At 38.1% G+C, this 25,619-nt stretch overlaps 2 protein-coding genes across 5 annotated transcripts in view; one reads left to right on the forward strand and one right to left on the reverse strand.

Moving 5' to 3' along the window:
* The window catches only part of LOC122560592 (ubiquitin carboxyl-terminal hydrolase 42-like), a 72,121-nt gene extending 62,539 nt beyond the window's left edge, over positions 1 to 9,582 (forward strand). The window contains exons 16-18 of the mRNA XM_043711377.1: positions 4,725 to 4,828; positions 5,948 to 6,013; positions 8,306 to 9,582. Coding sequence (XP_043567312.1) covers positions 4,725 to 4,828; positions 5,948 to 5,986 — 143 coding nt within the window. The 3' untranslated portion in view covers positions 5,987 to 6,013; positions 8,306 to 9,582. The remainder of the gene's footprint in view (positions 1 to 4,724; positions 4,829 to 5,947; positions 6,014 to 8,305) is intronic.
* A 2,709-nt stretch (positions 9,583 to 12,291) lies between these two features.
* Positions 12,292 to 25,619, reverse strand: part of cyth3a (cytohesin 3a) — a 74,378-nt gene continuing 61,050 nt past the window's right edge. For 3 of the 4 annotated variants that reach the window (XM_043711383.1, XM_043711381.1, XM_043711382.1), the window contains exons 5-13: positions 24,764 to 24,882; positions 22,241 to 22,321; positions 21,077 to 21,189; positions 20,668 to 20,816; positions 19,717 to 19,829; positions 16,590 to 16,668; positions 15,462 to 15,533; positions 14,646 to 14,800; positions 12,292 to 13,123 (exon numbers count right to left, since the gene is read on the reverse strand). In XM_043711383.1, coding sequence (XP_043567318.1) covers positions 13,051 to 13,123; positions 14,646 to 14,800; positions 15,462 to 15,533; positions 16,590 to 16,668; positions 19,717 to 19,829; positions 20,668 to 20,816; positions 21,077 to 21,189; positions 22,241 to 22,321; positions 24,764 to 24,882 — 954 coding nt within the window. In that variant the 3' untranslated portion in view covers positions 12,292 to 13,050. The remainder of the gene's footprint in view (positions 13,124 to 14,645; positions 14,801 to 15,461; positions 15,534 to 16,589; positions 16,669 to 19,716; positions 19,830 to 20,667; positions 20,817 to 21,076; positions 21,190 to 22,240; positions 22,322 to 24,763; positions 24,883 to 25,619) is intronic. The other variant, XM_043711380.1, reaches the window with a different exon arrangement.

Below are 25,619 nucleotides of genomic sequence, written 5' to 3' on the forward strand. Positions count from 1 at the left end.
GTCGGAGGCTGAGGGGTGACCTTATAGAGATTTATAAAATCATGAGGGGCATGGATAGGATAAATAGACAAAGTCTTTTCCCTGGGGTGGGGGAGTCCAGAACTCGAGGGCATAGGTTTAGGGTGAGAGGGGAAAGGAATAAAAGGGGCAACTTTTTCACACAGAGGGTGGTACGTATATGGAATGAGCTGCCAGAGGAAGTGGTGGAGGCTAGTACAATTGCAACATTTAAGAGGCATTTGGATGGGTATATGAATAGAAAGGGTTTGGAGGGATATGGGCCAGGTGCTGGCAGATGGGACTAGATTGGGTTGGGATACCTGGTCAGCATGGACAAGTTGGACCGAAGGGTCTGTTTCCATGCTGTACATCTCTATGACTCTATGACTATTATTAGTCTAGTGATATTACCCCTACGCAACCATCTTCCATTTTTAAAAAAATCTTCAAGCTAGCCTTCAGTTGCCTTTCCTTAATCTTTTATAAAACACCTGGGGGCATTCTGTATGGTAAAGGCATTACATAAGTTAACTGTTGCTTAGTTAGGCAACAGGAGCTGTTTTAATGGCTTCAATTCAGACCATTTGAATTCAATAAATTTGAACTGAATAGATTGAAAATCTTGATGAAAACCATTGAATTGAAGCTTACCTCTTAAAAATTATATGTGACCTAAATTGCCAGACTGTTCAGTAAATTTGAAGTATGCAAAAGTTTTAAGGTTTAATTGGCAATTCAGTAATGTTTTGGTTTTTATTGCACACTTTAGTTTTAATGGTCACTAAACCTCCTTGAAGGAAAGGAATCTACAACTCAGCCTCTGGTAAATGTGGCCAATCATTTGGGTCAAAGACCAGAAACCAAAAAAACCCAGAGGATTGTAAATCTTAGCAATTACCTGCCTTGAGTTGTTATGCTCCATCATGGGTTTCTTCAAGACTGAGGCAGACGGCGTGGGCAGTTTGGACCAAAGGGTCTGTTTCCATGCTGTACATCTATGATTCTGTGTAGTCTCTCAGAATCAAAGGATATGCATAATAGAAGAGAACATGGCAGCCATGATTATATTGAATGGTGTCTCAAATGGTCAATTCTTGTTTGTTTCTTACTTAAAGCATAGAATCTTACAGCATAGAAAGAAGCTGTTCACTTAATTTTGATAGGTTTCTGTTACAGTTCTATAAGCTTTCATTGACAGTTTGATTTTTGATTCGATACAACACTCTACCAGGGGTTGTCGAACTTGTTTAATGGTTCTTTTAAAATAGTGAAAGGAAGCCAAAACGCGCACTGCTGGAGAAACTGTCAACATTTGAGGAGAGAAAGCAGAGTCAATATTTCAGGTCCAGTGACCCTCCTTCAGAACTGATAATAGCTAGGAAAAGGTGGTATATATGCATAAGACAGGGGGTGTGGGGCGAGACCTTTGGGGAGATGAAACACAGATTGGCTGACTGCTTTGCAGAACACCCATGTTCAGTCTGCAAAATGACCACAAGCTGCACTTCAATGCACATCTGTGTTCCCTGGCCAAAATTACTATATCGAAGCTCAGTGAATTGGATTGAATTGAATTTATTGTCACGTGTATTGAAGCACAGTGAAAAGCTTTGTCTTACAAGCGATACAGGCAGATCACGTAGTTAAGTAGTATAGATAGTAAATAATAGGTAAACAGCGGCAAAAACAAAAAAACAGGTACAGGCGAATGTTAAGAGTTTGAGTCCATTCAGTATTCTAACAACAATAGGGTATAAACTTTTACAAAACTGGCAGGTGCATGTATTCAGGCTTCTGTACTTTCTCCCCGATGGTAGAGGCTGTAGAAAAACATTGCCAAGGTCGGATGGATCTTTGAGAATCCTGGCGACCTTTCCTTGACAGCGGGCCTGGTAGATGGATTCAATAGATGGGAGTTTGGCCTTTGTGGTTGTCCGGGCTGAGTTCACTACTCTCTGTAACCATCGCCGATCTTGAATGGTACAGTTGCCATGCCAGGTAGTGATACATCCAGACAGAATGCTCTCAATGGCGCACCTATAAACGTTGGCAAGGGTATTCGCTGTCATGCCAAATTTCCTCAGTTGCCTGAGGAAGAGATGACGTTGGGCCTTTGTAACCAGTGGTTCCACATGAAGAGTCCAAGAAAGTTTGTTGTGGATGACCACTCCCAAGACCTTGACACTCTTCACTCGTTGCACCTCTGCTGTTAATGTGTACGGTGGCATGAGTAACATCCCGCCGACAGTCAATAATGAGTTCCTTGGTTTTGCTGGCATTGAGAGCTAGGTTGTTCTCAGTGCACCATTTTTCCAGGTTTTCCTCCTCCCGTATATAGTCTGTTTCGTCGCCATCTGAGATTCAACTAACTATGGTGGTGTCATCAGCGAACTTGCAAATGGCATTAGTCCGGTATTTGGCGATGCAGTCATGGTTATACAGTGAGTACAGTAAGGTCTGAGTACGCACCCCTGCGGGGGAGGGGGTGGGGCCAGTGTTGAGTGTTAGTGAGGATGAAATATTGTTCCCAGTCTTCACTGATTGTGGCCTGTGAGTCAGGAAACTGAGGATCCAGTTAGAGTGAAGCTTGGTCCGAGATCACTAAGTTTAATAATCAGTCTCAAGGGGATAATAGTGAACTGTAATCCATAAGTAAGATTCTTACATAGCTGTCAAGATGTTCTCAGGATGAGTGAAGGGCAAGTGATATAGCATCTGACATGGATCTGTTGGTCCAATAGGCAAATTGGAGTAGGTCAAGAGTAGTGGGGAGGTTGGAGTTGATTGATGCCATGCCCACCAAAGCACTTTATGACCACTGAGTTTAGGGCCACTGGGTGGTAGTCATTGAGACATGATGCATGAGCTGCCTTAGGCACAGGGATGATGCCGGCCCTCTTGAAACAGGCAGGGATGTTGGCCTGCTGGAGGGAGAGGTTGAAGATGTCTGAGAAGACCTCTGCCAAATGATCTGTGCATGCTCTGAGTGCACAGCCTGGTACTCTGTCTGGTCCCATCACTTTCCTTGGATACACACAAAGGAAAATTGATCTGACCTCTGATGCAGAGACTGTTGGGATAGGTTCGTCAGGACTTGTCAGAATAGGTGTTACCTCTCTGCCGAAATTCTGCTCAAAGCAAGCATAGAAGGCGCTGAGACCAGCTGGGAGGATATGTCCTCGTCTGCTATCTTGCACTGTCTCTTTTTAGAATCTGTGATGTGATTCAATCCTTGCCATAGTCGCGGGGTGTCTGTCTGGGTCTATAGTTTGGATTGGCATTGGTCCTTGGCTGTCCTAATGGCTCTGCGAAGGTCATACTTGGATTCCTTATATTTGAGTGGATCTCCTGATTTGATCTGAAGGCCTCACATCTGGTTTTTAGCAGATTCTGTATGTCTTGATTCATTCAGAGCTTCCTGTTGGGGAACACCCGGATTGACTTCCTTGGTATGCAGTCCTCCACAGTGCACTTTTTGCTTGGGAATCCTGCAGCCTTCAGGGATCAATAATTTTTGGTCTTGAACAAAAACTGGTGTGGAGGTGTGTCCTGTACCCCCACCACACACACACACACCCCTCCCAAACATGGGCTGTTTTCAGCCCAGTCATCCCATTTTCACCAACATATGGCTTTATTTATCAGGTTTTCTTTCTATTTGGCTTACTATTATCCATCCATTTGTCTGTCTAACTGGCTTTCTCTCCCTCTGGGCTGTATCCACCTATCAAATACTGTTGTCTCCCTTTAAACCCCCCACCCCCACCCCCAAAAAAAGAAATCAGTTACACTCGGTTCTGAAGGAAATCATTTGGACTCGAAACACTGACTCTGATTTCTCTCCACTGATGCTGCCAGATCTGAGTTTCTCCAACAATTTGTTTATTTCAGATTTCCAACATTGACAGTTCTTTGTTTTACTTTAGCAAAAGAAAGCCATGTTGCCTATTGTGCTTTTGAAATGACCTACTGCCCTCAAAGGTTGCACTGCGAGAAATCTACAGTACTTCCTCCATTGGCAGGAGCTTTAAATTACACTCTAATCCTATTTTGTTGATTACTACATTGGTGACATGGCAACAGAGCTTCACTTAAATAATTTTTCTGTAGGTACCTTCTGTCACTCTATACACTGTTGCAAACTGGTGGCTGGTTCTAAGCCAGTGAACTGGTTTGGCTAATTTGTACTCCCCATAAGATTAGAATTTAAAGCTGTTTATTTAGCTTTTTTTCAAATGGAGAATTTATTAAAACTTAGCTGTTGCTGAGAGCTATGGTTGAAAGACACTGAAATTTTGTGCTCCAATAACCTATTGAAATTATTTTACAATATTGTTGATAATCTTTATACAATTGCAAAAATGAAAAGATATAAAATTAGGTATTCCAATTAAACTTTCAAAATTTAGAAAATAATTTGAAATGATATAGCAGTACTCAGTTTAGCATTGCTGGCATATCGACTGCACAGATTGAAGAATAGGCCACCTGCACACTAACCTTGTTCCCCTCCCAGTAAGGTGTTCTCAGTTGAAAAGCTTGTGTATGCTCCATCTACAAACACGAGGACAATTCCAAGGGACTGCGCCATTTTAACCCCGATTCTGTTTTTATATGGCATTACTTTTATTATGCAAGTTCTAATAGTGAGTTAATTAAACATTTGAAAGCTGACTACATGCTTTAATAACTGAAGTAAATTTTACTGTGATTTCTATTGCTAGTACACGAAAAGCACTATTCACATGGCTACAAAGAATTTGGTTCAGCGGACAATAGGAACAATCTGACTAGTGTTAGTTCCTTTAAGGAGACTACACGATGGAAGGTGAGCACATATTTATTTACTACTTTTTGTTTCCCACTGGATTTCTTGTGATGGTCTGAAATTGATTGTGTTTTTTTGAGTGTATTGTTCAGTTTAGCAACAAACAAAACTAATATGTTGTAAATCCCTATCTGCTAAGTGGCAATTAGCGAGAACATTAAACATAATGTTACCTCCACGAATTGGGAACTGGAAGAGGTGATTCAATCCCTCTTAACTGCTCCACAATTCAACTGGATCATTAATAATCTATACCCTAACTCCACACAGAATCCATAGAATTCCTACAGTGCAGAAACAGGCCATTCAGCTCAACAAGTCCACACCAATATATTTGCTATAGCTTTAAGAAAATTCATAGCATTGGGAAAAAAACAGTTTCTAGTTTTCCCCAAACAGCGTAGCTTTAATTTTAAAATATGTCAGCTCATTCTCAATTTTGCCACCAGAAGTAATTATTTGTCTCTATCTGCTCCACTGGATCCCTCAATCCTTCAATCTTCTGTGCTTAAGACTGAGATGTGGGAACAGATCCCCAATGGAATCATTGACAGCATAGGAAGAACACCAGGCAGTGCTGTTGATTTTTTTTTTCTTAAATTGCTCTTAACTCAGTATCCTGAAAATATTTTCTTTCACTTCTGAGATTGTGTTCGATGTGCTCAAAGGTGATGAGAAATACACTGGGTCCCCAGTTAACAAATGTCTGACTTTGAAAGGTTTATACTTATGAATGTAATCCTATACAGGGGTGTAACTTTAAATATCTGACATATGAACATTTCCTGTACTTACAAACATCTGCTTTTTGCTGTCCTGCATTGTGTTCCAACTTGCAAACGGACTCGTGAACAGAATACATTCACAACTTGAGGACTGCCTTTAAGTGCAAATGTCCCAATTTCCAACTTTGACGCTTTTTTGTTTTTTTAAATTCCCTGAGAAGCAATCATTTGGTTAATGACCCTTCAGAATTAGTTTTTTTAAAAAAAGCTTACTTGTGTAACATTATTTGAAGTTTCTCATGAATTGATGTACTTGCACACATTGCATTAATTCCGGGCCATGACTGGGATAAACCATAAGCAAATGAAATGGGTCGTTACTTTTTTTAAACAGACTGGTGAAAAGAGATCTGAAGAGCAGAAAGCCCACTAAAACTGCATGTGAGAAATTTGAATTCAGGTTAGTGATTTAAAAACTGTATATTCATGAATCTTTGATAGTTTATCTAATTGCATGAATTCTTATACTAGAATACGTGAGATCTTGAGAGCTAGAAAACTTTGTACTGTAAAATTTGGATTTTGTAGTCAAAGCTGGAGCTAGAAACAGTGAACTGGTAAAAGTTTGGTTTTAAGTGTTTTGATAATTGGGGAAACTTAATCAGCAAACCAAACCAAACTTTAAAATAGAAGAGAAGTAAATCCGTGCTATTTAAGGCCATAAAATGGCCAGAATGGGGGAAAAAAACAGTTTTATTAAAAGATTAAATAACAGCTGTTGTTGTTTAATAAGAGATTGGAACAAATTTTTAGAATTGTTTAAACAAATGCCGAGAAGAAAGACTTAGTCAGACGGAATCTAAGAATTAACTGGAGAAAATTGGTTAGTAACAAAGGGCCTATGTGACCTTAAGTTTATATTAATAGTAGATTGAAGATGAAAGAGAAGGTTTGTGTGAAATATAATACACGAAAGTCAGGATGATATAGCAAGTGGAATCTTCGTTCCTCCCAACAGAGGACAGATTGTAGACAGATTCCAGTAATTGCTCATGAGCCTAGGTGTTCAGAAACAGAAAAAGTGTTCTACGTAAAAGCTGAAGATTCCTGGACCAGATGAGATGTAGCCTAGGATCTTCAAGGAACCAAACGATTAAACTTTGAATAATTTTCATAGCTCTACAAGTATTGGAACCATGGATGAAGACTGCTCAGTGTAATCCAAATATTCTGTAAAGTTGGAAGGTACAAATTTGACACTGCCTAATTATTCAAATATCCAAATGATTAAATTACTTGAGACTGGTGCAGAAAATACTTTAGAATTTTGGATACAATATGTAAGGTATCATAGAAGTAGTCAGGCAAGCTTTGTAAGTCTGAAGTGAAATTTTAACTTGTTAGTGTTTAGAAGAGTTAACTGAATCATCAGATGGGCTTAAGCTGAGGGATGTGTTTGATTGGGTTTTTGAGGTTGAATCTTCAAGTTTTTTTTCCTTGCTTCCATTGTGTCCCATTCCCTTGGCTTCTGAAATGCTATTGTAAATATTTATCCAATGGTGGGGAAAAAACCCTAATAGCTTTACAAAAAATGATGTCCTAACAATGTTTTGTGTAAAACCTCCGCTCATCTCTCCTCTTGCCTCATGATGACCTTAAATCTATGCCATGTGGTTTCTGACTACTATTCAAAATGATTATAATGTCATCCAAAGAATTATAATTTTGAACAGCGCTTCACCATCTCTAGTCTAATGGAAAAGAACTTAAGCTTTTCCAGGCTCTCTTCATACATGATGCCACAGTCTGTTTGCTGTGCGTCATCTTTACAGATACAAATCAAATACTTCAAAAACAAATTGACAAGCAGCAAAACAAAATTAACTGGTCAGTATTCCTGCTGATGACTCTCTACTCATTAATTTTAAATAAGTTATCACACTGTTAAATGTTTGGTATGGGGTGTTGCTCTGAATTATTTTTTCCTGTAATTTGTTGCTCTTGTTACTTAACGATCTGTTAAATTTTTAATCAATTTCTCTTGGATTTACTATGTTAGACCATCCCCATAGTCCCTAAATCTTCAACTGCGTTAGCTAATCCATGATTGCAACATCTGAAATTGTATTCTTTACACATCCCTGCCCTGGAACATTTTACCTTCTCTCAATGATCTCAAGCACTAAATAATTCATTTGTATTTGTGTTCCCTGCAAACTTATTGTCACTTTTGTGACCATTTGTTGATTCAAGTGTTTCCCTTTTTTCTGGTTTTTAACCTCCATTTAGCAGACTTTCTGCACTTTGTTTCTATTTATTAATAAATTTGGTGAATGCCTTTAGTTCCTTGCAATTTAAAAAAATGTTTTAAATAAGTAAAGGTGTTGTTTATTGCAGAGTTCCTAGCTAGTTGACACATCTGTACTTTGATAGGCACATTAGAAGCTCCCTCCCTAGTTTTGCTGTTTTTGTTTTTTGCACTATTGGCATGTTGCAGTCAGCAAGTCCTGTAATTGTATTGTGTCATTAGATCCAGATCTTGTTAGCTGAGTTTACATTATTGGCTGAGTCAACAATCAATCATAACTCATGAACAGTATTCTGAAAATATTCATGTGCTATAACTGACCAGAAATTTCAGCAAGATTCTTCACTCTGCTCACAAAGAGCCCTGGTGTGTGGATAGTAGGGAAACCTTAGTTTAATTTTAGTTGATGCCAAGTCTAATTATGTCAATTTCTCTGTTTTTCAGATATATGACTAGGTTAAACAATTTCTGCAAGAGATGAAATCTTCAAAGAACTTTCACTTCGCTATCCAGAACATGGTGCTTTATTCTTTAAAATACTGTACAGAATTTTACCAACCGGGTGGGAAAACTGTCGTTTTCTTCTTGGGGAATTTTTTTTTTTACACATTTAGTGAAAAATCCGAAATGGATTGTTAGTTTCTGTTCCTTGATGAACACTGTACAAATACTGTATAAATATCTGTAATTTATAAATGGTCACCCTGGAATTTTTTTTAAAAGACTCGAATGCTGCTCAGCCACAGACTCAGGTTTGATTACTACTCGTGTTGTGTGTCATTTTTAGTGGTTAAATATCGAGTGCAAACTGGTGCAAAAAAAAGGACCAGGAAATGGCTATTTGAAAACCAGAATAGTGCAACAGACTGTGAAATCATTGGTTTGTTTGAATAAACCAAGCACTAAATTTTGATGAATCCAAAGTTTTTCAAGAACAAAGCAGTCATAAGAGAACAGTTTAAGTTTGATCGAAATCCTTAGTGACTTCTCTATACTGAGTTACTGTCTGAACTAGAAATTTTTTAATGACTTTCAAAAGTACATAACCTAGAGTATTGAACTCGGAGCATTTGATCCAGTTCTCAAGTTTTAATTTTAAAATGTGATTTAGTTGTATTTTCATATTTTAAGTTATAATTTATGCAATAATAGAGCTTTAGAATTTAAACTCTTGTAGTATTACACCTCTAAATTGGTGCACACTTCATATGACTCTACTTCTTTTAATGTTCCCTAGGGTAAAACTATTGATATGTACATATTGCTTCTTGAAAGTATTGTTTAATCTTGACCTTTTAAAGAAATTAATCCACTGCCTGAAGGATTCCAAAGGACATTGGACTGCATTTATGCTGGGCTTTATTTCTAATGCAGCATTTGCCTTTTCTTGCACATTAAGTGCTTCCTACCCTTTTATTACAGGTTAAAAAGTCACTTTAAGTATTTCTAGTTACAGACAAGAATGACCCTGTAAATTAATATTAAAACTGAGACACACTCAACTGTGATACCAGCTATTTCAACTTTGGTCCTGTATCAGGAAAACAAGTGAAAACAAAAATGTAATCCGTGTGATTCTTATAAAAGTGTGTGTGGTTCAGAGCTGTACTGAAATATGTTTAAGTTTAATTGGGTTGGTCAAGAGACTTTTTGGATGGACAATCCACCATCTGCCCATATTGTACTGTAGCATGTGAAATTTGTAGAATGTACAAATATGAAGTAAAGCTGAAAAGAAATGTGTATACAACACAAGGTGTTGGTGCATTTGCTTTCACATTGTGCATGAATCATGGATGATACAGATGCTTTCCAACATCTCAGGTCAATCCTCTAAAGACACTAGCTCATTCTGGGTTACATTTCCATAAATGCTGGCAGCCCTGTCTAAGTTCCATTCTTTATCGAAACCTTAATCTCCTGGCCATGCTTTCTAATGACCTTACCTGGTCCAGACTCTAGTTGGGGACATGGTCAGCTGCCCTTTTTTATTTTACCAACTCCACACGTCAAAGATTATGCATAGACCTGCCTGACTCACCATACACAAATGTGTGGAAGAAGCCTTGCCTGTCTTATTTAAGAGCACAAAAGATATTTGTTAAAATGTGTTTTCTGAGTTTACTAATAGTCTCTTCACTGATGTAACATTTATAAATTGAAAAATTATTTTCCAGAAATAATTTTATCTTTCCATGTTGGAGGAATGACCCCCAACCAGACATGCCCCTTTAGATAGTTATTAAAGCAGAAACAATCAACAACCCATCAGATAAAACTTTATTTTTTGTTGACATGAAGTACCAGAACGCTAATTAACTGTGTGCAACACTAACAACTTTTGGAGTTCCTTCATGGTTAAAGCATTTCTTTGGTACAACTTGCAATTTTTTTGTTTTGGAAGAGTCTATCCTAAAGCCAGATTAGGGACTAAAACTCAAAAGCAGGCTTTGATGTAGTTGGCTGGCTTAAGGTGTGTGAGTGTTTGCTACTTTGGTGTAATTTAATTCTTAGTGGCCCATGGATATAGGATATTCTTGGCAATGTAAATCCTGACTTCAGGTGCCAGTGTCATGCATACTCCCTTGCCACAAATACTCTTGTTGCATATTTGCACTCAGAACAGGCTTTGCATCTTAGATATCTCAGCAAAAGAGCTTTACACAACTGCTTCTTCTGATGCCAAACTTTCATGGTAGGAATGTCCAACAGAAGGATTTCAGCTGAGCAATCAATCAGTCTCCATTCCACATCAGACTTGGAATTGCCTACAATAATTGTAAACGACCCTGCCAGTGAATGTTAAAAGTTCTGGACAGTTTGAGGTCCACTAGTTCATCCATCTGATGGAGACATGATATTCAGAATTAACATTTAATCATTCATAAAGCTTCTCAACCTAAGCAGCTGTAAGCAATTGAAATCTTGAGAGTTGCTGTTGGTATCTAGTATAGAGTAATAAGGGGTTTTAAGTTGATATGTAATGCTGTACCAAGATACTCCACTGCCTAGTATTTGAATTATTCTGAATTAGTTAAGGAGGCCACAGGCATAAACTTGTGTTGCCTTGTTCTTCCAAATTGGTGTATTTATCGTTTAACATTGTGTCAATTTGGTCCCAACCACTTCTACCTTCTGAAAGAACAGGAACATTGCCAGAACAAAGATCTGAGTGGAGCAGGGATGGAGAGAAGGAAAGTGTCATCAATAGAATTTAATCCTTTGCTGTTGCCCATGTCCAACTGTACTACATTTAGAAGCTACACTACATTCAAGAAAGAAAAGGACCACTCCCAAAGGTAGGGAATATAATACTGATTACCAAGGAACAGGACCAGCATGTAGAATTGCAAAAAAAAATTGAACTGTATCATGTATGATAAAGGTCTAAAAATCAGCAGATTTAATAGTCCATAAACTTTGATTTAAAAAATACTAAATTGAAATTTCTAGGCCTCTGATTGCACTAAATTTGTTCATGTCTTCCAAATGTTTTTCTGAAGCATATTTTGATTAGAAACCAGTGAATTAATGCATTTCAAAATTAAGTTACTGACTCCACTTTAAGGGCACTAAAGGCTGGTTTTGTATATAGGTACAGGGCCATAAAATTTGTCTTTTACCAATTACGCTGCACCTTATTTGAGAAGGATGGGTTAAAAATTATTTTCCAATATATATTAAATTCTGAATGGCCAGAGTAACCTTTTACTTTGATCCATTTAAAACTGCATCTATTTCAAGAGGTTAACAGAAATTTCTGTATTCCATTGTGTGGAGTGCTTTGAAATGTTTTACAAGAAAATACCTATGTAGATCCACATGAAGTGCCATGATTTATAAAGACAATTACAGCATTCTTACATTACTCAATGCAGATTACAGTTGGTTGTTAATGAAGTGAATACAGAAGTAGCAAGAAAACAAAATCAGTGATCCTCCTGATTCTCCATTTTATAAATTTACCTATGGTAATTGTTGAAAGTTTCCCATCTATCGCTAGGTTAAAAATCCAAAAACCACTGATTTTTATATACAGAATCCCTACAGTGTGAAAACAGGCCACTTGGCCCAACAAGTTCACACCAACTCTCTGAAGAGTAACCCAATCAAACCCATTCCCCTACCCCATTACTCTGCATTTAACCCTGACTAATGCGCCTAAGCTGCACGTCTCTGGGACATCCTGATAATTGCAAGAGACAGTCATGATATAATTAAAATACATGTATTTATAAATAGTGTCCTCTGTATATTGTGTAAATAAATCTGGTAGTTCTTCACTATATATTATGTACAAAGTGGGCAGAATCCAACATTAAATTGATTATCTGGATCCAGCACAAACAGATTTGTCATGGTCCTTGTGGCTTCTTTAACTTGCTATTTCTTTACCACTTTCAAATCAGAACACTTTCTAGACAGACTCATTTTCCAATTATAATAGATTTTATTTCTGCAGGCCATTGATAATCTTAAGTATTGTAATATTTTAGTTATCAACAAAAGATGAAATCTGTACAATATTTACACATAACTTAAAAGCATTAGTTTTTTTTTAACAATTACAATACAAACATTTTGCAATTAGACTAAGAAAATAAATATACAATTACCATGTTATACTGCAGATTATATATTAAACTATGATCATTCTTGATGAGAACAACACTAATTTGTGGCTGTTTGTAACAAGAATGATTAATGTTCTATATAGTTTCACTCATTCTAGCAATATTTAAAGTATTTTACAGCTGTTTAATTTTCAAATTAATGATTACAGTTTTGGAATATAAATTGATAAAAATATGTTGATAAAAACAATTGTTTTCCTTGTGTAGATGCAGCTAACTTGCTTATGCAAAAAAGGTCATCCAACCACCTGCACTCTGGCCTCAGGCCAGCTGGGTCAGATGTGCTGCGTCATATTTACCCCTAGAAAGAAACTAATTTGTGCAAACATTTTTTTTAATTGTAGTAACAGAATTTCACTCAGCTGCACATTACCTTGGTTGAAGGTCCTGTCTTAACACTTTTTTTAAAAAAGATCAAGGCAGAAGAATGCCCAATAAACCATCCTCCTTTTTGGAGTTTATGTAGCTTCCTTCATTTTGTTCTAAAAAGCTTCCAAAGACTGGTATGTGGTTCAGCACCAACAGGCACCTCGGGGCTTGTCTGTCTGTGCAGGGTTACTTTTTATTGGCAATTCTCCTTTTCCTAGTGGCCAGCATGTCATAGAAGGGGTCCTTGCTGATACTGGCTCTATATAAAAGAAAAAGCAATTATGTGTTCGTCCATGTCAGATTTTGAGAAGTTAAGCATCAAGGTGCAGCTTTTCTGGCAACCCCTGCATGTTACCTTCAACGTCTTGCGGGGGAGAGGCCACTGTCCATTGCCTTTTGCAGTGCGCCTTCACAAAAACGTATAAAATAGATAGAGTCATCTCATCTCTGATTTCTCCGCTTTCTTCATCCTACCCTCTCACTCTAGCTCTGAAAGTAGTGGATTTGGATATGAGGTGACACATTAATTCTACTTGATATTGTATTTGGAATTTTGTATACTCCCAAATTAGCACCCATGCATAGCTGCCTGCAATTGCAGATGCCAGCAAACACGGATTTACATTGGTGATACCAAATAAGAGTACTATTGTGAGATGGATAAAGTGGTCACAAAAACATACTTTGACCATACATTTGTCTCTGTACCTTAATAACTAGTTTTCTGCAGTGTCAAAATTTAGGGGCAGGAGTTTAACATTTGCAACGAAATAGTATTGAAAGGGTTGACGAGCCTACAAATCTAAATTTCAGTGGTCTAGGAAACGTTGAGACTGTTTATATCAAAGCAACACACATTAACAACAAAAGAACACCCTCAAAGATCAAAATAGGGAGACCAGACTTTACTGGCTACTTGCTACAGAAATACAGAGGAACCTCGATTATCCGAAGGAGATCCCAATAGAAATATTACATCAAAGACGTGTTTCCAACAGCGACCGTGTCTTTTGTTTACAGTGATTAAACAGGCATAGTCTCCAAATGACAGACCTCCCACCCTCCCTCCACTTTTCCGGGAGTTCTACAGAGGGGTGTACCCTAAACCCCCCCCTTAATCTCTCCACCATTGCCCTGTACAGGGCAGAGGTGGAACCTGTTATTCTACACTAGGCCGGTAATGCCTTTATTATAATGTACCTTGAATGACCTATTTTTAAGCCACATAGAATCCATTAGACCTGAACAAGGCTGGAGTCCAGATCTTGAAGGGCTGTTGTACTGCAGTGGTAATGGTTAAGTCCATTCAACTCCCAACTGCTTCAGAGATGTGTAATAGCATCTTTGCACAGGCTACTTAAAAATGAAATCACTTAATGCTCATAACTGTTATTCAGTCGAGTTTCTGTGACCATTTCAGAACTGTTAATGGTAAAGGTAGCAGAGTATTGAATCAAATATAAGATGGATGTTGTCCAAAGCAAATTAGTCACAGACTGCAACCAATTCATTATTTTTGTAATCTATCTACAATTATACACTTGAGTAACACTTAACCTTATAGAATGATCTAACAGTAATTTCCTTCCCTCTGTGGCTCTTCTAGTGATTTAAAAAAATTAATCGATTTGTTCCAGGCCCTTTAATGTGATATACACAAGGCTAAAATAATATTCAGTTCCTTGTAATCAAAGGAATGGCAAACTTGGTAATGTGCAACACTTGGCAAAGAGAGTTAGACATGCTGAGGACAAAGAATATCCATCCAAACTTATACATACTTGATCGATTTTATCCACTCATCTTTTTCCTCTGGTGTTGGTGCAGATATTCTGTAAACCACATGGTTGCCTTCAACTACCCGACCATCAGCTTCAGTCTTGCAGGCTTTGATTACCTGACCTTTGTGACTGGGATTGAAAAGTTCAAAGCAGTTCTAAGGAAAAGAACAATCTAATGTTAAAACAGCAAGAAACTGACGATTCAACAAGTCCTTTTCAGGCTTTGAACACAAATCTAGGTTCAGCATGCCAATGCAGTACTGCAAGGTCCCCACCCTTTATCATCTCATGAGTTGTGTTACATGGGTTAGATGTTCATGTCAGCAAATTCAATTTTGTTGCTTTTCCTTCCCCTTCTCAAAATTATTCATTTTTAGTTACAGTTCTGCAAGTATACTCTGTAATATTACAGAGGAACCTCAATTATCCGAAGGACATGAGTGAACAGTATTTTGTTCAGTTAATCAAATGCTGGATAATAGAGGTTCCTCTATACTCTTATCCAGAAAAGAAAGAATCAACAGGGTTTAAAACTGGAGGGAAACAGACATGTTTAAAGCATTGGCAAAACTCCGTACTCGTTAATCTGGTTACAGCAATGGATTTCAGGCATGAATTAAGTATTAACTCTTGAATTATCAGGTGCCTGAGAGAGCAATTGAGATTAAAATTCATTCAAGTCTGGTAACTAAGTTTAGACTAATTGAAAATACATCCTCTAAACCAGCATTTTTAATTTTGTGGTTTCCAAATTCTTACATTGCACACAATGTGTTAGAGTAAATGAATCATGTATTCAGAAAGAAGCTTACTCACAGGTTTTCTTGGATCTTCAACCTCCCGAATGCTGAGATTCTCTAAAGGAATTATTCCTCTAGGTTCTTTGTCCTGTAATGATAAATTATTTTAAGGATTTCAAAATGCAGCACCAGTGCTTTGGATTCTAGTACACTTACTCAGCTCAGTGGGTCACACTGCATACCATGCAACATTGGTATAACCACCTCCCTTTTGTAATAGCTTCACTTCTGTACGTGGAGATAATTTTTATACCATCACCCGCAGGAGCATTATTTGCACATTTATATTTAGGATGGAAATTAGCTCTGGAAAATAAAACTGTCAATTTTAGCCCTACTATGAGTTCTACCAATGTCCTACTAAACCTATCGCAAGCCCACAAGAATTCATTGTATGGGGTTAGAAGTAACATATCATGCCTGCTTTTGGAGAGGAGTAAATGCTGGATGAAGGAAGTGCGCACAGGTAATGCATAAAAATCCAGATAATGAATAAGGAAACCTAATTGAAAAATGAAGATGGCAATGTATTCTCCTCAAATCTTTCCAGCAATGTCATGGCCTTTTAGATTCTGTAAAGGTGAATGTAGAGTGGAAAATGGCAAATGCAACACCAGTATTCAAGAAGCAGGAGGAAGAAGTCCAGAACTTATCAGTCATAGAGAAAAAGTGTGAGAACCCATCAGAGGTTATAGAAGGATATGTAGAGAGCACAGACAGAAGTTGTCAAGAGGAGGCAGAGGATATGCAAAGGAATATTAACAAGTTAATTCAGTGTGCAAAAAAAATGCCAGATGGAGTAGAAGGAGGGGATATGTGAACTTGTTTATTTTAGCAAAAAGATTAGAAAAGTAGTACACTATTTCAAGTGAGCGTGCAGGTACAAGAAAAAGAAATGAGCTCATTATAGAATTCTCTTCTGCAGAAGATAGCAAAGGCACAGTCTTTAAATTTATATGGTACAAACAGGCAAGCAGATCCCATGATCTTACTGAATGGCCCACTCCTGCTCCCGAGTCTTTTTTGCACCTAAATATTTCATCAGTCTTGACACAATTACTGCAACTGGTTAACTTTTAGTATATTAGTATAAATATACTCTTAGTATAAATAATGTATTAGTCCACAAACTCAGACAACTTACTGTTGTGTATTCAAAGTAATAGAGGCAATTGTCTGTGAGAATGAACCATCGACGTTTCCAAGTTTTTACTCTTCCTCCTGATGTAAATTAAGTTTTAGAAGCATTATTAAACAAATTTAAAACACTTTTTTAAAACTCAGATGACATCCATACTTTCTTTTCCTACCACACAACGACAGTTATTAAGCCAGTTCAAATATTCTTGTTATAAATCCCATCTGTTTAAGTCCATAAGTGATCCTCTGTGGTATTATACATATTTTCCTCTTCACATTCTAGAGGCACATAAATGTTATTTTTGAAAAACATGGTGAACTTGCAGAGGGGCCCCATTTCCCCAGAAGAAAACCTGATTTTTTTTTATTCATGCGCTGCACATTCAGTAAAGAACATTTATACCAGCTGAACCTAATTCAAATCTCCAGGATGTTTTGGCATATCTAATAGATCTTCACTAAATCCTTGTAAAAATCTTTTTCTGAGCTAGAGGGGAGAAAACAATTTTTCCTTTACTAACATCTGTAGCCATTTTACAAAGAGACAAGTAAATAGTGGTTCTGATCAGAATCTGGGTGTTTCAAAGAAACAAACTTGGTGAACAAAGAACTGCAGCACTAAACAAAACTTACCACATTAAGTCAACACATGTAGAGTTAGTAGATAGCAACCTAGAATCTTAACTCTACCTTCTATTTCAACCAGTGTTCTTTTCTTGGGGACAGAAGGTATTTATGACTGGATTGCAACTCCTTAGTAGGAATTGAGGGTTACTCAGCCATGGGCAGGCTACCTCAAACCACAGCAGTGTACAAATTTGACTTCAGAATTTGAACCACAAAATGAAGCTATTCAACCTATCACAGCTCTGAAGTAGGACCAACTGGATAGTTTGAAAGCTGGCAACAACCTTTCTCTGAAGTCCAACAAAATGTTTGTTGCTTTACCCAAGTTCCCTTTTTATTGAATCTGCTTCCAAAACCCTTTTAGCTAGTACATTCCAGATGATAATATACAGCATTAAAAAAATTGTTCTGCTCCCATTTTTTTTGCCAATATATATGTGCTAATTCTGACCCTACTTCTAGTTGAAAGAATTTCTCCTTGTTCACCAGCAAAGCCATCCATAACTTTGAACACCTCTGTTAAAACCTCAATGTCCTTCAATAAGAGAAACAATTCTGGACAAAATACTTTAAATCTCTGCTTGAAAGGTTTAGTCTTGTTCTCTAAAGTATAAGGATAACATATGCTTTTAGAACAAGGAGATTCTTAGTCCTCATTATTCAGAGCATATTCTGAGTTGTTAGCTACATTCCAGTGTGCAATGAAATGCAGTAATTGGCACTGAAATTTCAGAAAGATATTTACACTTTGTGCATAACAAAACCATAAACTGTTTACAGATCTGCAAACTTACAGTTAACCATGAAGAACCCAGTTTCTGAGCAGGCAGCAGATTTGGTCATTTTAAAAATTATTTTCAAACATCTTTCTTGAAGGGTATGACAGGCCAGAATATTTATCATTGCAATCAAGATCTATGAAGGAGCATCCTTCAAGACAAGTTAACAGGGCTCCAGTCAAATAGAAAACAGCCAGTGAAAATGCTAACATTTAGTTTAGAACATGATAAGTTAACATTGCCTGTCAACAGCATAAAATTTGCAAACACTGCCCAAAGTATAAATATGAAGTGCCTGTTGCGAGGTAACAACAGCCTCTTGTATAGAGGAAAAGGAAATGCTCATCTTCTCAGTACAACATTCTGTACCTCTGATTATGGGACCAGAGAGAAATCAGATACAGATTAGTTTGAATTATGAAACGTCCACGTCATCTCATATTTCAGTACTGGTGCAGGCAAGATAGTTGAGAAGAAAACAGTTTCATCAATGAATATGCTAACAATCCTTGAGCAATATTGTAGGTGTACAGCAGAAAGCGGATCAGATCTCGGTGAAATTGCAACTACACAGTGAAGTGTTATCGCAGGAGGCACTTCACAACAATAACAACTTCTTAAAGAAAAGGAAAATACAAAAAGGAAGGAAAAACTGAAGTTAAGTAATGCAAACGAGTCAAGAGGATCTGGAAGCTCCTCTGGTACGTACCTCCTAATGCAGAATAAGCAGAGACAGCCAGTCATAGAACAGAAAGGTGACAGGTCATAGGCCATAAGGAAAACAAGAAGGCACATTTAAGCCAATTTTATAAAAAAAACTAGAGCAAACAAACACACAAATCAATAGAAAAATCACAAATAATGCAAGAAAAAGAGACATGTACAAATCATAACTCTGAAAGTGCCACTTGCTTTGTATGTGAAAAGTTGAAGCAGTCAACAAATGTAACAACCATGCAACTCACTTCAGTATCGTGAAATAAAATAAAAGCACTAACTCAAATGGTTTATGTTTATAAATAATGTTTCTAACACCACTATCCAATATATCTGTTGAATAATGGAACTGTAAATCAGCATCATTGTACATTGAAAGGATGTTAAAATACAACATACAAGAACCTTCTTGTATAAACAGAAAAACAACCACAGTGGATTTCCAGTCAAAACTCAAGGTTATAGTAATTATTTCTCATGCATTATTTATCTTGAATAATCTGCTAGGATTAAGCCAGTCTTCTGAGGCATGTGACAGTTAATGCCCCAAGTGTTTTTCTTTAGGACACTGGGTGCGGTCAACATATGCACCAGCAATCAGATAGACGCTCCAAACATCATTTTTTAAAAACAAAGTCAGACCGTATGGTGTAACAGAAGACATATCAGGGATGAAATAAACAATGCTGGTATGAGTCAGTGCTAGACATGGTAAGGCAATTTAATAGCATCCCCTGCGCCTTTGGCATTTGAGGATTGAATTTTGGTCCATGATATTAGAAAGAAACTTCCTCATCCCTCACGCAGCACTTCTTGAAACTTTATCCAAGGGATCAGATAGGGTCTTGTTTTACTTTTATATCCATCAGTGTAGCACCTCCTGAGTACTACACTGGACTGTGTTTAGATTGTGGACTTTGGCTCAAGTCCAACCAAGCTGAAATAAGGCTTAGGTAACAAACCTCAAATGTTCTGTAATATTGTATAGAATATGATTAGACAAACTAACCTAATTTTAATAGCCAGCCTTCTCGATCAGGGTTAAAAAATGTGTGGGTCAAATCATTCCCATCATCTTCTGGGATTTTGAAAGGTTCATTCTTAATACTATCATACAAGTTCTGCAGAAGGATGGGAAAAAGAAACATTAACATGAATCTAATGCACATGCTTCAATTAAAGAGTTACAAAATATTTACAACATAGAAATAGGCCATTTGCTTCAACTGGTTCATACCAATGTTCCATTCACCCTCTTCCAACCCTCCCATATCATCCCATTAGCACAACTTCCTATACCCTTCTCCTTTCTGCATTTATCCAACTTTCCCTTAAATCCAACCAAGTTATTCACATCAAATATTCCTTGTGATAGCAAGTTCCACATTCTAACCAATCTCTCATGATAAGGAAGTTTCTCCTGAATTTCTTATCGGATTTATTACTGGCCCCTAGATTTCAATTTCCTCTTGAGTGGAAGCATCTGTAGACTACTCTGTCAAACTCCTTCATAATTTTAAAGACCTTTGCAGGTTACTCCCTGGTATTCTGTTTTCCAGAAAAAAGCCCTAGTATAAATTCTCAGTTCTAGAATGTTCGCTTCATTTACTGGTAAAATACTTTAATCATTCCAATCTGAGCTCACTTTTTCAGAACACATTATTTTCCTCTTCAAAAGTAAAGTTGCAAGAGCTAAAATGAGGAGTTATTTGTTGCCCTGCTTTTCCTCAGAGTGGCACAACTGGATCTTCTTACCTTGAAGGCAGGCATGGCCATTTACACATCAAAAAATGGCACCTCTGACAGCAGTATATTGTTGGACGGTCAGCCTACATCAAGTGCTGAAGGCTAGCAGTAGGTCTTTAACCCACCTCTTTCTGACTCATTAGGTTGAAGTGCTAACCTCTCATTATTGGTGGGGATGGTGCAGGCTTGAAAGAGTTTTGTCTAAACACTCACCCTGAGCAACTCCTCTGGGAGGTCTCCTCCTTCATTAATGCCCCGATTCATGGAAATAAATCTTTCCACTGCAGGTTTGTCCCTCACATTAGGGTTGTGCAAACTTGTATTTAGCATAATTATAGCAAATGAAAGCACATAGCAAGTGTCTGTGGGGAGAAAGAAAAGTGAAGTCAGCACATGCTCCAAGATTTCCTTCACTCTTGCACCTTCAGCTTCCACTATTTTAATTTAAAGGTTACAGTTCAACACTCTCCCCTAAAATAAATCACACTCATGGCTTTCCGTAGCTCTCAGGACAAAAGTAAAACAAAGGCAAGACCCAGAAGGGTGTTAAAGAAAAAAACATAAGCAAGAAATTACTGCAGCCCTGCCCCCAAACGCTACTTATAGATTTAATACAACTAACCTGTTGACTGGAACACCCCAGGATTGCACTGACAATATCGAGAGGCAAATGCTTCCATCATTCGATCTATTTTCTGTGCCTCACCTGGCAACCTGAAGCTCCATAGAAACTGCCTATCGGATAAAAACAAGATGGACAGCTGTAAGTGCCTGGATCCATAAGCTTTTAAGCTCTGACTGAAGAGGAGCCAAGTGCTTATTGATTTCAACAAGCACTACAAATTGTTCCATTGCTCACTACTTGAACAGCTTGAAGCAATCACTGACAAGAATATTACTGCACATCCTATCAAGTGTTCATTGTTTAAAAACTCAACATATTGGCATAAAGTATACAAATCTATCCTCCTATTCACACTACAAACTCAATGTTCTGTGGAATACAATTTGTGTAGTTATTGGTGCCTCAGGACAGAATTTTGAAATACATTACCCAAATTCCCAACATTTTGCTGAAGTGTTATAAAAGTTATCAGAGTATAGCCTCCATTGCAGTGCCACACTCAAAATACATCCTGTTTAATTCATTAAGAAAAAGCAACATAAAGATAATCTCAAACAATCACACAAGCAGTACCCTAATCAGAGTGGTCTTGATCACCTCAGGATACCCTAAAACACTACAAGCCAATGAAGTACTTTTTGAAGTGCATTCATTGGTGTTTTTTTTAGGAAATACACTTGCCAATTATACACAGCAAGCTCCCTCAAAATGACCAACACAACTAAAAACATCTAGCTGAGTTAAATGTCAGCAAAATACTAAGAGGTGCTGTCCAGCTCATTTTGAGCACTATCCTGGATCTGTATGTCCACCTGAAAGGGGCAGATGGAGCCTTGGTTATCCTCTGATCCAATACTGCACCAGAACAGTCAGTCTGGATCATGTGTTCAGGTCTTGCAGTGGGGCCTCAACACACAACCTTTCAATTCAGGGGGCTGGAACACTATTCGCTAAGCCAAGTTCGTACCTAATGTCCATTCTGTTCCCATTCTTCCTCACCATCTCAAGTATTTAAAGAGAAGAATGTACACAGGAAACTATAAAGTAAAATGGCACGGCACTGTATTTGAGAATATGTAAGCTCAATGTGGATGCCTTTGCATTGGACTTTAATTAGTGCTAAATTTGTTGATCACCACTTTTGGAAAAGGAGACACAAACCTCAAAGCTTGTACTAAATGAAGGTCAGCAAACTCATGAAGTTCAACAAATGCTTGAAGAACCTTGAGGTTAAATTCATCTCTGCAATGAGGAAAGAAAATACACAATGAATTAAATATCTTTGCAATAAATCCTAACAAATTTGACCAAACGTGCTGGCTTTGAATTTTCCCGTTCATAGTCACAGTTCATTTAGCTCTTTCCCCACAGATGTGAAAATTCTTAGCGAGTTTGAGAAGATTTATAACTCAAATTGGAGGTTCTGGATGTAGGTTTGCTCACTGAGCTGGAAGGTTCATTTCCAGATGTTTTGTCACCCTGCTAAGTAACATCTTCAGTTGGCCTCCGGGCGACACCACAGAAAATGACATCACCAACCCAAAGAAACCCAAACACAAATAGAAAGCAGGAATCCTGAACAGTTCTTCGCCCAGAGGCCCACTGATGTTACCTAGCAGGGCGACGAAACATCTGGAAATGAACCTTCCAGCTCAGTGAGCAAACCTACATTCATGTGAAAATTCTCTTTTCAAATGTTTATCTTTTCCTTGAGAAAGTTGAGACTAAACCTGCTTCCAAGACAATCTAGATCACAACTGGGTGTGTAAATAAAAATACCTCTTCCACAGATTAGTTCTTAGCCAATTTCCTTAAACTGGGGTGTCCTGGATACCAACCAGCCCTACCAATGAAAAATCCTTTCCCATTTATCTTATCAAAGCCACTCATTTTTAAATAGCTCTAAAATTCCCTTTGAAAAGGGTGGAAACAAACACCTATACACCAAATCTTTGTTATCCTGTGGGGGATAAGGGTTCAGGTCTCCCACAAATAACACAAAAAGCCAAATAGTGCAATCATCAATATCCCAAATCCAAGGCAAAGAATCGCAAAAATCATCAGGACCTGTCAGTTGTCAGGGGAAATCAGGTTTGGGGCCAACCTTGCGAGTATCCTGATCATGGATAGTGAATGTGTGTAATAACAAGGTGAGAGTGTAATGGAGCTTCTATATTAAATGTTCCTTCCTAATCACTGTTAACACAAGCATCTGCACACCCTTTGAGAACATTTATAAACAATTTAAAAAACAAGAAATGTGTTGAGAGGTTTGCTTCCGCCATAGGGTCTGAATAAAAAATGCAACATTCCCTCCATTGATTTTGGACACTTGGTAGTACAGTACTTGAGAATTTTGCTGAAAAAAAGCATGTTGTCGAAGCTTTTCTTCATCTTACACTTATTAGAACAGACTTGCAAGAACACAATCTCAAAGGGATCGACAATCTACGTTATATGATATGAAAATGCTGATTGCATGTCCAATTGCTAACTGGATTTGGTATTCTTGCAATTCTGTTTTGAGGAGGGCAGGAGAAAATGCTTCCAAAGCATGTTGCTTTTTCCATACATCTGAAGTCAACTGATTTAACAAGTTTTATTAATAGATTGTTGTATTATGTAATGGAGGAGAATAGAGCAAAGCCGCTTCACAGGAACTGGGCAGCTCAGTGGTCAGCCATGCTACCTCTCAGCACCAAGGACCATGGTTTGTTTCTATCCTTAAGCAACTGTCTGTGTGGAGTTTCTACCTGTGTCTGCGTTTCCTCCAGGTGCTCCGGTTTCTAAAGATGTACAGGTTAGGTGGATTGGCTATGCTAAATTGCCCCATAGTGTTCAGGGATATGCTGGCTAGGTGGATTAGGCATGGGAGTTGCAGGATTACAGGGATAGGGTAAGGGGGTGGGTCTGGGTGTGATGCTTTTTAACGGTTCGATGTGGACTCAATAGTCCGAATGGCCTGCTTCGCACTGTAGGAATCTATGATTTTAAGTTATGGAAGCAATTGTGGATTGTTTTAAATACTCAGTCTGCTGTCTCAGCACAGACTGATTTCATAGAATCATACAATGATTGCATTACCAGTTCTAACTATGCTCACTTACAGAAAGAGCAACTCATCTAGTCTCCTCCCTGTAACCTGAGAAAAACCTCATCAGGTGAATCTGCCTCTAGCGTGCTCCCTGGCAATGTATTCCAGATCTTAAGCCAGTCACACCCTTAAAGACTTTTGCCACAATAGTGGACTAGGGATATACAAATATCCCCCCCCCCCCGGCTCATTAAGGCCCTTTATGGAAGAAGTCGGAGGTAGCCTGAATCAATAATAGAACCATCTTCACAGAAATGAAGGAGGGTAACTGACCTGTTCAGTGAGACTCAGTAATATCCAATATGGTGCATTTCCTAACTTGTGCTGTTATGGGCGAGCATGTTTAGTTGCTTAAATCTAAACCTGAATAAATTCCAAAAACACTATGGTGTAAAAGACCAGGATTACATTTTTAAAAAATCAACACTACCCCTCTCCACATCAACCCTTACAACTATTGCTGCACAAGAACCACTAAAAAATACACTTTCCCTCACTACATACACATTACCGACCTGATGTCAGATAGAACCATTAGCTAACCCATATATAAATTCCGACTATAGCCTATAACATGAGCGAATACTTACCTTTCACCCAAATAATCACCAATGACTGTTTTGTTTAATCCTTCGCCCTTGTATAGAAACTGGGCAATGTCTTCTGGAGTGTTCTGGAGCAGGTCATTTTCAATTAGAAACTGGATCCCCTGCAATTAGATAAAACAAAACTCAAAACTCCTGGTGCACAATAACAACTTTTAACCAAGGTTCTGAGGCCTCTTCCACTCTCCTACTCCCCTCCCTGACTCCCAACCTGTATCACATTTGCAGAGGCACCTTATCTGAGTGACCATTCTGCCACTGAGATGCATGGACAGCATGTACAAACAAGCTGGTTACCACACACAGGCACATTCCAGTAGAAATCACCAAATTTTAATCTATGAGTGACCAGAACATCACAAGTCAGGGAGGAGGAAAATGCAAAAATTACTTTCTCCAAGCTGAAATTATGGAGTACAGGTGAAGCTTCCAGAACATATAGCTAGTGTACACTGTTAATGTCCCTACCTATGGGCCAGAAGACCCTGGGTTGAAGTCTCACCAGATCGTGATGTATCATAACATGTGAACTGGTCAATATTTCTATCTACAGTTAGCAGACTCAGGGAATGTAAAACGAGAACAGGATTGGGTTCTACAATGCCAGCATTCCTACCAACATACCTTGGTACACATATGATAGGAGAAAGTGAGGACTGCAGATGCTGGAGACCAGAGTTGAAAAGTATGCTGCTGGAAAAACACAGCAGGCCAGGCAGCATCCGAGGAGTAGGAGAATCGATATTTCAGGCATAAGCCCTTCTTCACGAAATGTTTTTCCAGGACCACACTTTTCAACACATATGAATAGCACCACTTGGATAAGGGAACACCCATAAGA

The sequence above is a fragment of the Chiloscyllium plagiosum genome, chromosome 21, assembly GCF_004010195.1.
Source record: "Chiloscyllium plagiosum isolate BGI_BamShark_2017 chromosome 21, ASM401019v2, whole genome shotgun sequence".
In the NCBI taxonomy this organism is placed as follows: domain Eukaryota; kingdom Metazoa; phylum Chordata; class Chondrichthyes; order Orectolobiformes; family Hemiscylliidae; genus Chiloscyllium; species Chiloscyllium plagiosum.